The sequence below is a fragment of the Trifolium pratense genome, linkage group LG2, assembly GCF_020283565.1.
Source record: "Trifolium pratense cultivar HEN17-A07 linkage group LG2, ARS_RC_1.1, whole genome shotgun sequence".
Taxonomy (NCBI): Eukaryota; Viridiplantae; Streptophyta; class Magnoliopsida; order Fabales; family Fabaceae; genus Trifolium; species Trifolium pratense.
In genome coordinates this window covers 16638064-16650002 of record NC_060060.1, presented here as the reverse complement: position 1 = coordinate 16650002, position 11939 = coordinate 16638064, and the positions used below count along the sequence as shown (strand labels likewise).

Sequence of the window (11939 nt, the reverse complement as noted above, 5' to 3'; positions counted from 1 at the left end):
ACGTAAACAATTTTTAAAGAGCACATTAACGTCAAATACCAAAATGATAATGAAGTGCAGAGTTGGAAATTAATTTGTATTTTGTATAAGTCAAAGACTAGTATGATAACACAGTATAATTTCAAGGATCAAATGGTGATTTGCCTATAAAAAAATATAATGTACAAATACTACACCATCTTTTGGCACAATTTGTTGAATCTTGTGCTTATATCTATTGTGACTTGTGTTCATGTTCAAAATTTTGCTTTTTTTAAATTTTTTTTTTTTTAATACGCAAATATTGAATTATAATTAAGTTCAAAATTTTGTAATTGATAGGTTATACTGAAAATTTTATATACGCAAATATTGAATTATAATTAAGTTCAAAATTTTGTAATTGATAGGTTATACTGAAAATTTTATTGTAAACCCTCTTTGAAGTTGATGGTTCTCTCTAATCTTTTATGAGAATGTGTCTTCTCTAATTTCAGATAATTTGGGAGATGTTAAGTAGACTTCGTTTGCCGATGTGAATATTTTAATAATATTTTTTATATAAATTATTTAAAATGTTTTATGGTGAAAGTTACTATTGTGCCCTTGGTGAATAATGAAAATTACAGCAAAACCATTCAACTCCTCTTCAATCCTTCTCTTCACACGGTCACACACGAACCGCGTAGCAACACATATCCACGCCATCGTCTGCCAGCCTGCCAGCCTGCGCAACCCACCGCACCACCCTTCCACCGTCGACCACCGTCGTTATCTCAACTCTCTGATTTCTGCTCCCTCTCTTAGGTCTCTCTCTTCCGCAAAACCCCCTTTTTTTTCCTCAATTTCTGATTTTTTTTTTTGTTAACCTTTTATTGATTTATGGTTAGCTCTATAACTCTATTGTTGACTGTTGTTGGTATTGAATGTGTTGAGTTGCTGATTTGTTATTGAATGTTGATTTATTGCTGTAAGTTGTTGTTATTGTCATTAAGTTATCCAAAAGCTATGTTGATGAAGTTGATTCTGTTATTGTTAGTGTTGGTGTTATTATTGAATGTTAAGAAGTTTCACATCGGTTGCGATATGGCTTGATTAAGTGTTTATAAATTAGAGACAATCCTCACTTTACAAGCCGGTTTTATAAGGATGAGTTAAGCCCAACTCAATTTTAAGATTGAAAAGCTGTATTGATGAAGCTGATTCTACTATTTTTATTGTTGAGTTGCTGATTTGTGCATAAGCTATGTTGTTATTGAAAAGAAATGTTGATGAAGTTAATTCTTCTGTAACCGTGCATAAGTGAGGTTGGGAACGAACATGTATGAAATTGAGTTGATTTATTGTTATTTTTGCTTTATTGATTTGATGAGGTGGGGAATGGTTTTCCATAAGTTGCTCAAAAGTTCAAATTTATTAATTTATTGTTGTTGTTATTTATTGTCAATTTTTCCATAAGCTGTGATTTGGGATAGTGTGATATCATCTATACTAGGAATGATTTGGAATAGCCACGCTCTGAATTGAATATGTGTAATGTTAGAAAAATTGATACTAAGGTAAGGGCAGAACCAAAACCAACTTTTAATGGCTCTAGGGCAAGATTAGAAAAATATGATATATTGTTTCTTCTTTCTGGTGGCATCTTGAGCAAATCGTGTTGCACATGATGCCTCTCTTTGCAAGCTCGCTCCTGACCGTTAAAGCTCTGTTGATAAATGGGCCAAAACATCACTTGGTATCTAGGAATAGTATTCAACTTCCAAATTCTGTTCCACACTTTACCCTGTTGATCCTGATTACCCTTTTAATCACATCCAAATTAACTTATTTAGAGTGAGCTTAAGAAAGCCCATCCTGATTACACTTGGTATCTTTAGTATATATATCCATATCAACTTATCCTGAACATTCTCAGGAATAATAGGTAATTGCTTGATCATGTCCCGTTCAAACTCTAGGAATTCTGGATCTATAATCCTCTGATTCCCAATTAAGAGGCTGGCCTTGCATCAGATCTTTGACACAAACAACATTGTTAATCCCTGTATCAGGAGAGAGGATTTTATGGCCATTGAGATTAGGCAACCATTGATCTTTCCTCACCTTTATCTGCCTTTATTAATGATGTCCTTGGAATGCCATATGCTATGCCAAGCATAGCTTGGGTTAGAACCAATTCTAGCTTTCAATGTCTTCTTGTAGATAGTATTTTGCTTATTAATTTTAACAAGCAAGGAATTGGGGTTGATATGTAGTCTCCAAATGTTAGCAATAATGCAGGATCGTACAAAATGAAAACTTGTTATACTCAATCCCTGATTTTAATTTCTTTTGACCTAATTTCAGCATTTCAAAAATGGTGACGGGATTAATCAACGCAAACCCTATCATATACGAAAAGAAGCAGCGTCAACAACGTTCTACTCAATCCCTTCAAGGTGATGAATACACTGTTGAACCAATTGATCACCTAGAGGTTTTTGATATCCTTTTTGCTAATTTCCATTTCTGTTTCGCTTTCACTTTCATTGGATATAGGTCTCTTTGGATAAACAACTTATTTTGAATGCTTATGAATAAGCTATTTGTATACGACAAGATAAAATAAATTCAAACTATTTTTGTATAATGTATAAGTTGTTTTCATAAGCCATCCTGGAGAAATTATGAAAATATGCTGAAAACAGCTTATGAACATGTCATAAGCTGTTTCATAAGTTCTCCCAAACAAGGACACAAGTACTTATGTCAGTAGATAAATAGGCCCTTAACTGCCCAAAAACTAAACAAATCTTGATTTAATGTTAATATATCCTTAATAATTCTCAAATCATATAAGAGATATCAAGGATCCTGAGCATCCATACTCTTTGGAAGAACTCAAGGTGATAACGGAGGAAGCTGTTGAAGTCAATGATCAGAATAGTTATGTCAGGTACTAGGTTTTTTTTTTTGTTTTTCTTTTTTTATTCTAGTATTTGGTTTATTGAATTTTGGTTCATACTTGGTGTGAATTATGGAATGTCTAATGTGCTTGTTTTATCTGATGGTGATTTTGATTTAGGGTAACATTTACTCCAACAGTGGAACATTGTAGTATGGCAACGATTATAGGTCTTTGCTTAAGGGTCAAGCTCTTGAGAAGCTTGCCTTCGCGGTACAAGGTAATATATATTTTTTTTTTAAATTCTTTTTCCCGAGTTTTGTTCAATGATGTAACTTAGTTTACTAATAGATAGATTGTTTTGTTACGTGATAAGATATGTTCGAATATAGTAATGACATTTGTTTCACCTGTGAATTGTTTAGAGTAGTTAGAGAAAGGCAGATATATTTATAGATACGAATGTGATGAACTGCCCATTTGCAATGGTCATTTATGACATAACACAATGTGGTAGGGAAGAGAGTATGAATTGTAACTTTAATATTGCATGGTGCTTGACTGCTCTGTATATCTTGTTCTTGCTCGAATATTTTTTTGGGTCCTTACATATTATGTGGGAGGGGCAGCGCAGTTTTTTTCTTATTGATGTGAGTTTGTTGTTTTTTATCTTTACAATTCACTGAGAGAGGGAAACAAATGGTGCAGGAGGATCAGAATTCCTCCTAGAACAGAAACAATAACAAAATATCCCCTTAAAAAAGAATATCAGTCTTTGTTTTTCTTAAAGACAAATAATATTTATGGACACAAATCCATGCACAAGACGTGCAAAGATTAGAATGTTACACTGGCTGCTAATGCACAGAAAACACCAAAACTATGACATCAGTAAGCAACCAATATAGACACCCAACAACTAAACAGCCTATGACATCATAACTCACTTATAGCTCTTTAAATTTCATGCTGTCATGAGATCCTCTTTTGTTGCAGCCCAATTCCTACATGTTGTCATGACACCCAAATTTCATATTTTAGTCACTAAAAGTATGAACACCATGACTGCCCTCTGCTGCTCATATCTTGCCTGCACCATTCAATTTCAAATTCTTACCCCACGAAGCATGGTCACATCGGTTGCACTAAGTGTATATTGCAGTGATTTTATATTCTCCAATACAAACAGGTTTGATTACGATAAAATGACAAAATCGAATCCCCTTGATCCCAAATCATGAAAGAAAACCTTCAGCTAAAAACCAAACAAGATGCTCGAGACATAATACATGCATTATGCCATCAGCAACCAGCCCCCATCCACTTCCACCAATCTTTACCAAGCCTTCCCCAACAGTTCGTGGAGCTGCTTGCTCATGCCACCAGCCTGACAGTCATGGTGCATTTACGCTTACGCCCATCGCCTCTAAACTCCAGACCTGGCCGAATGGGTTAGCGTCACATGCCCATTCCTCCCTATCATGAAACATTACACAGAATAATATATGGACCCATGTGCCTGATTACTCCCATCCGTGAGCAGATGATGCATTAATTCACTGCTGTACCAACTCCATAACAGACCAAAGGGTTAGAGCACCACTGTTTGATTGCATAATTGAATCATACTCGATAATTTGATGTATATTGCATTATTTTTTACGAAATATTATCATATTCCTTAGTTTCCAAATTGCCCAAACACCTGCAAAACAGACCACTTTTAATAATCCAATCTTTGGCTTTGTATCCTTCCTCCATTCACCAGAATATCAGTCTTTGATTATCAGATAAAGCCAGATAGATCTTCAAGTAACCAATGAGCTGAAAGCCTGAAACTCAAACCCTCAAAGCATTTGAGAAAAAAGCCTATCCCAAAATATTTAAGAAGGAAGACCTCTAGCTAAAATTTAGAATCCAGGCTGGAACTATGAAGTCATATATATAATATCTAGAGTTTAAGCTTCGGTTAGTGTGCCTCTAAGCCAATCCCCTCTTAGCACCAATGCTCTATTAATTTGAAATGATGTTACTTTGTGAGATTTACTTTGATAGGAACATATTCTATCACTGGTATATTTGTTACTTGTGTGATATCCTACATTTGCTACCATCTATCGGGCATCTCAACCATAATCAACAATTCCACACTTTGTTTTTATCTGGTCTATTACATTTTCTATTATTTACTAATTGTATGATTGTAACAGGAAATATAAGTATTAGGTTATTAGTATTTTAAATATTAGTTTTATATTATGTCAATTTACCTTTGTAGCCTTTGTGCTTGTATTTAAAGGCATTGTGCCTCATTTGAAACTTAATCCATCAAACCTTTCAACAAATATCTTCTTCTCTCAAAAACTCTTAATTTATCTTTACATTTAGCTCTATTTCACCCTTTTCTTTGTCTAAACTTGGAAAAAGCTTGTTGTCAAAACTCTATAATAACTATCCATTTGTCTATAAATATTTGGTACTTTCATATCCTTTCCATCATTAATCTTTACTAGCGTATGTGTCCCAATACTTTAACCAAGGGCCACTAAATAGAGATTGAGACTCCTCATAAACAAGATTCATGATCCCAATTTTAGAGCCAAAGATAGCAAGAAGGAATAATAAAAATCTGGAGCATAAAACCTGACTTCTTTTTCTTCAAACCTTTGAATAATTAAGTGCTCATACAATAACTCTCCTATGGTATGTTTAATTCCACTAGCTTTAGATACAAAATCAAATCTTCTAATACTGTCATTTGTATAGTAGTGAATATTTGCCAAAACATATCTACAACCATCATTAAAAAGATCACTCAAGTAGCTCCAAATGTGGACATGTTGAAGCTCAACTGCCCTGTGAAAATTGCAAGTAGCAGCCTCCAAATCTTTTTTGAACTTAGCTAAGCACAACAGAGCTCCTTGTTGGTATACTTGAGTAAAGCACTTGTTAATCAATTTAATCCCAACAAAAAAAATGCCATTTCTATGATAGTAACAGCACGTTGCAAAACCAATTTGCTCCTTTCAACAAAAGTTTGCCTATATAGACCAAGTACCTTTAACCAATATCCTTTCAACATATTTCCATGAGCATTACCTTTCGAATTGTATAACTGACAGTGACTATTCATCGTAAAAAGGTATGACAAAGTGATATCTTCAAAGATAATCAGCCCATCTTCCAATGGTTGCAAATCAAGAAATGTTTTAGTTCCAATATAATGATAAGATTTTTATCCTTGACATATGTACTAGACAACTCACTTCCAACAATAAGAGCTCAAAGATTAGGCCTCTGTCGCGCAGCTTGTCCACAGAAGTCTCAGTTCAACTAGTTGTTACCAATTCTTTTCTCCTATCAAGAGAATCATGTTGGCAATCTAATTCAATTAGTTCACTACCTGCTGCACCTTCTGAAACTTCAATACATTCTCGATCTAGTAAAGGTTCAATTACTTTCATGAGTGGGTAGTCTGAGACTCTAATCAAAATCTCCAATGACCATTTCAATTTTTTGATATATCTACCACTCATACTTACATCTTTGTGTACCTTTGCTTTTACACATTCATGTTGTTTGTCATCTATCTCCCTCACTAAAATCTGAATACTCGTATCGTATGCTTCATTTCATGGTCTAAAGTAAAAGACTCGGCACCTAATATACACAAACTTTTTGTCAATTTATCTGCCATTTCTGATGCATTAAAGCTCCTAGGTACCTTGTTAACGATGGGTATAGTAATCTGGATCTGAACATGGGTATGGTTATTCATCATAGGTGTTTTTGAGATGGGTTCAGCTCTAAAACATGGTATGTTTCTCATAGCCACAGTGGGTTCTGAGGTCTCGTGGATAGCAGGAAATTTATCTTCAAAGTGTTTGAGTGTGTGGGGTTAGACATTAACAGCTATTTGTGTATTATCACCCAATCTAGTTGTGAAAATTTTCAGACAATGTTCAAGATAGGCAGTTACCTGGGAATTAACCGTAAAATTCTGGGAAGAGAGCATATTGCAATTTGGGGATGAAAGATTTTGACAACAAACCCTATCTGCATCCATGACCCATCCTTTCTGGCGAGGTGACGGATTCTGAAACAATGGTTTAACTGTGTTTGGGATCCGAAATTGGGGTTTGCTGGGTTGGCTTCATTGGTTGCCAAAAATTACGTACAACTCCCTGAAGTTCTTCGCATTCTTCTGTTTGTGTTATTCCGATGCCGTTCGCCGAAGAGCCACCCACATGATGTTGTAGTTGCAATCGATTTCACAGCATGGTTTCTGAATAGCAATATTGAGAGGAAGTTGGATTTTGTTGGTTTGTTATTGTGGAGTTCAATCTTGGGGTTTGTAGGTTAAAAAGATTGTTGTGACTTGTGAATCTCCAGCAACTTCCTGAACTTGCTCGCATCTTCCTCATCCATTTCTATCACTACGAGTCGGATGCCCTTGTGCTTCATTGCGTGATCTACTGTAAAAGACTCATCACATATCAAACATAAACCCATTGCTATCTTGTTTTCCACTTCTAGGGCACTCAAAATTTTCTTCGGAGCAGCCATTAAGAGCGCCGGATCGAAGGCTCGTGATACCAATTGTAACGGATTTGTTACTTTGGATTATTCGGGAAGCCGAAATAATCCTAGATCTACTCTGGAACTCCAATGGAAGAATGGAATTCGGTGAAATAGAGCTAAATGTCAAGATAAATTGAGAGTTTTTGAGAGAAGATATTTGTTGAAATGTTTGATTGATTAAGTTTCAAATGAGGCACAACGCTTTTAAATACAACCACAAAGGCTACAAAGGTAAATTGACATAATAAAAAACTAATATTTAAAACACTAATAACCTAATACGTATATTTCCTGTTACAATGATATTATATACTGTCAAACTATTATTGTCTCCATATTTTTTATACAGAGAATACATTCCATGTAATTACAGATTGCATGAAAGATTCAACTGAGCTTTGAAACCCCTATGCTGTTAATATTTTATTATGTTTGTCTTGATGATATTTAAATTTTGGTTAGGTGGACATCAGAGTAGCACCTGGATCTCATGCAACTGAAGCTGCAGGTTTTTCTTCACCTTTCTTTCTTTTCTCCCTCTGTTTATGTATAACCCTTGTTATTAGCGAGGCTTTTATTTGTGTATCGAAGCATTCTCTAGTACTTTACATGTTTGGTCTAGAAAAGTTGTACTATTTTTGTGACTACGAGATTCGATGAAGAAGTACCAAGGCACGGCATGGGTAAAACGTGCAAAACTTTTTTGAAGCAATACACTTATCACTCTGCTGATGTACCTTTTACAGAAAAATTGCCTTATAAATATTTATATTTATTTGGGGTGGAAAATATGATTTATATTTGCTGCTTCATTTTATTGGATGATTCTGAAGGAGCAAATCAATGAATTGCCACACGTTTCTTTAAATTTGGCTAATGATTTTGAATTCTCAATTATGAATCATAGATCATAAATTGGACATTCACACTTATTATATTCATTAATTTTGGTCAAAAATATGTTTGCAGTTAACAAACAACTGAATGATAAAGAGCGTGTAGCAGCTGCACTTGAAAACCCAAACCTTGTGGATATGGTTGATGAATGCCTTGCGCCATCTTATGAATGATGGAGGTTTCTTTCTTCCCAATTCCCAATTCTACGAGTATGTAGATGCTTTTGAACCTGTGCTAGTAGTTGCTCAACTTTATTTGTATGATATTTTTGTTTTAGATTGCAGAGGACATATTTGTCATGCAATCTGTGCGTACTACATTAATTGTAGTTTAATAGGATTATAGGAGTACACAGTTGAAGGTTTTGATAGCTGGGTGAGGTATCATGGTCTTTGATTGTTTGCTTTAGGGAAGAAAAGGAAAATTCTTTTTAAAAGTTGTCAGCTTATGTTTCATGGTTATAGATTATAGATCTGTTGAGTTTATACTCAATTTCTGTCTACATTCTTATAATTGCTCTGTATTTTCTCACGATTATTGATTGAAGTTTATTTAAAATTAAAGTAGATCATTTTGCAGAATATAATTTCTCTGTAGTAACTTTTTTTTTACACACCGTGTTTAGAATGATATATCTTGAACTATTATGGCGATTACCGCTACAACTGGCCGTGGTTGAATACTTAACCCACTATTTTAACGTCTCCATGAAAGGGAATATAAGAAATGTACAAATGTATATTATAGTAGGTACTGTAGTCCGTAGATGATGTTCTTCAATAGAAATAGGACAAACCATCATTTAGTTCCTAAAAGTGTAACGCATTGTCATAACAGTCCTGACTTTCATGAAAACATAAATCAATCCTCCATGCAGCACTTTTTTAGTCATTTTTGTCCCGGATGTTAAGTAGGGATGTTAACTCTTTGAAAATTGCTGACATGACCATTTTGAAGTTGACTTGTTAATGTGTCATTAGGGACCAAAATGAAAGAAAGACAATTATTTTCCTCCTTAAAAACCCCAAATCTGAATAACAGAAACCCTATTTTCTTCATGTTCCTTCCTTTATAGCCCAAAAACATTTATGTACACTTGCATTGAAAGAAGAATCTTGACTAAAGTATAAGAAGTATAATCAGCATCATGTATGTTTGATTGGCTGTCCTCCTTTGGGCATTGTATAGAGCCTCTAGATTGGCTTAACTGTTCATGTCATAATATAAACAAGAAGCAGAATAAGGGGTATTGATTGCTCAAATGATACTCACTACTCAGTTCAAGTAGTGTGAATTAAATGTAACAGACTTTCCAATGCTCAAAAGGAACAAGAGACCATGAGGACTGACCTACAGACCTAGTAGTACATTTACACTTAAAAATCTGGTTCAATTATCTAAGTAGCATAAAATAAAGATACTGTCACACCTCTTACTTTGGTTGCAAGGAATGATACTCAGGGTCAATGCCATTGTCCAATGTCAAATGCCTAAAGTTGAAAACATGCCTTCTCAAATAAACCTGTAGATGAAACATTTTCTCCAATGCCTAATGTTGAAAACACGACTTCTCAAATGCAAAAGGGTGATACAACCATATATAAGGTCTAAAATGTGTTTAATTCTAAATCTGCAGCAATAGTAGTAGATGTGCATGCAAAAAGTGCAATTTCTATTTGCAATTATTCAATCTCTCAATGTGATTCAAATCTCCTTCTTGGTCGAATTCCAGGCGATGAACTTCGAAGTGTAACAAATAGCTCCTCTATGTATTAAATATGGACACTATCACAGTACTGATGCAGAAACTGAATATCTGGAAACAAATTGTTTCTAATAATTGAAAGTTATGCCTTGTTCAAAAAAAACAAAAAAAATTGAAAGTTATGCTGTGATGCATACACGAAACTTCTTTAATCTTTTATGAGAACGTGTCTTCTCTAATCTAAATTTTTGTTTCATAAAAATAAGTTTGAGACAGTTTTGGAAATTTTAGATACATGATAAATCAACCAATTTGAGATATGGTTCAACCGAGCAACTAACCAATGAACAAAGATAATTTTCAAGAGAGTATATGCAAGTCAAATGATTAAAGTAAAAAAAATAAACCTAAAAATCGTTTATTGAGGAACCAAAAAAAGATTATGATTTTCTTATAATAACCAATCGTTGCACTTTGGGAGCAAATCAATTAAATTTATTTTATTCCATAAAAAATTAATTTAATTGTTAGATTACTTTACCACCACGCTTCAAACTCGTTAGGTTTTTTTTTTCTTCAGCATCCATTCCCGCATTAAGCAAAGCTCAAATGTTGCATGTATCCATCCCTAATGAACTTATCATAGAAGTTCTATCATTCCTTCAGGTAAAATCTCTGATGAGACTAAAGTGCTTGAGCAAATAATGGAAAACCCTAATCTCTGATCCCACATTCGTCAAACTTCACCTTAAGTGATCGGCAAGAAACAAGCACCTAGCACTATTCTCGCAGTTTAAGCAAAAAAGCTGTAATTTCAGGGTCGCACATTTCCCAATGTCTCGTTTATTGGAGAACACATCTGGCACTATCACGGTCCCTTACTTCCGAATTAACGAAAACCGTGTTTACCTCAATGTTGTTGGTTCCTACGACATATTGTTAAATACATTATCTTGTTTTATTTATGGAACCCAACAACCAGGACATCATCTAACAAAATAGAGTTTTATGGCAAGGACTGTTTTTGGTGGAGTTTCGTGTTTGGTTCTGATAATTCAACCGAGACTTATAAGATTGTGGTGTTTAATACACATAGTAGTTGTGAGGTGGAAGTTTTTAGTTTTGGTGATAATGTTTGGAAAAATATTCGAAGTTATCTGTTGGATCCTCTTGACTATGTTCCTAATTTTTATCAACGTGTGTATGCATATGTTAATGACGGTTTTTTTTTTTTTAATGACAAATTGTTAGTCGTTAGTATATTTCAATGTTATGTTAGTTTTTCTCCTTGCCAGGACTTACCCTGGACCTCCAACTCCTTTAACCCTTAGCTCAACTAGTTTATCTAGTTGAGCTACCCATCCCACCCCTTAATGCCAATCTTAATTGGTTGGCCATAGGAAATGAGTCCCAATTTGTGATCATCTCGCTTGATTTGAGTTCGAAATACCGTCAATTGCTTCTCCCTCAAGGAGTCTTAATTGATTAATTGGTTATAATTGGTTGTGCTGACTCTTGCTGTGTTGATGGACTCCCTTTGTTTTTGTCATAATTTTAATGGAACAAATTTAATTATATGGCAGATGAAGTAATTTGGAGTTCAAGAGTCCTGGATTTAGTTCCTTAAAATTAGTTATCAGGGTCTTCTAATGTGTTTATAATATCATTTGTTCTCGATCGGTATTGTTCTCATTATGTCTTTCTGAGAATGGTGATACATTGATATTGTATTGACCGTTAAATATGCTTGGATCTTATCCTTCAAAGGGTGAGGTTGCCCTCACATATTTATACACTTCACATCTCGGGAACCTAAGCAATGTGAAACTTCCAACACAACAACACAACAACCAACATATTCAACATTGACATGGGATACAGGTAAGCAAC

The 11939-nt window shown here is 34.5% G+C and overlaps 1 protein-coding gene across 2 annotated transcripts in view; it reads left to right on the top strand.

Moving 5' to 3' along the window:
- LOC123907640 (protein AE7-like) overlaps positions 1-8910 on the top strand; it is a 40474-nt gene extending 31564 nt beyond the window's left edge. Inside the window, exons 1-6 of one of the 2 annotated variants that reach the window (XM_045957985.1) lie at positions 637-786; positions 2329-2465; positions 2812-2917; positions 3047-3146; positions 7910-7955; positions 8417-8910. In XM_045957985.1, coding sequence (XP_045813941.1) covers positions 2339-2465; positions 2812-2917; positions 3047-3146; positions 7910-7955; positions 8417-8517 — 480 coding nt within the window. In that variant the 5' untranslated portion in view covers positions 637-786; positions 2329-2338 and the 3' untranslated portion in view covers positions 8518-8910. Of the gene's footprint in view, positions 1-636; positions 787-2328; positions 2466-2811; positions 2918-3046; positions 3147-7909; positions 7956-8416 lie in introns of those variants that run through there. The other variant, XM_045957984.1, reaches the window with a different exon arrangement.
- The last annotated feature ends 3029 nt before the right edge of the window (positions 8911-11939 follow it).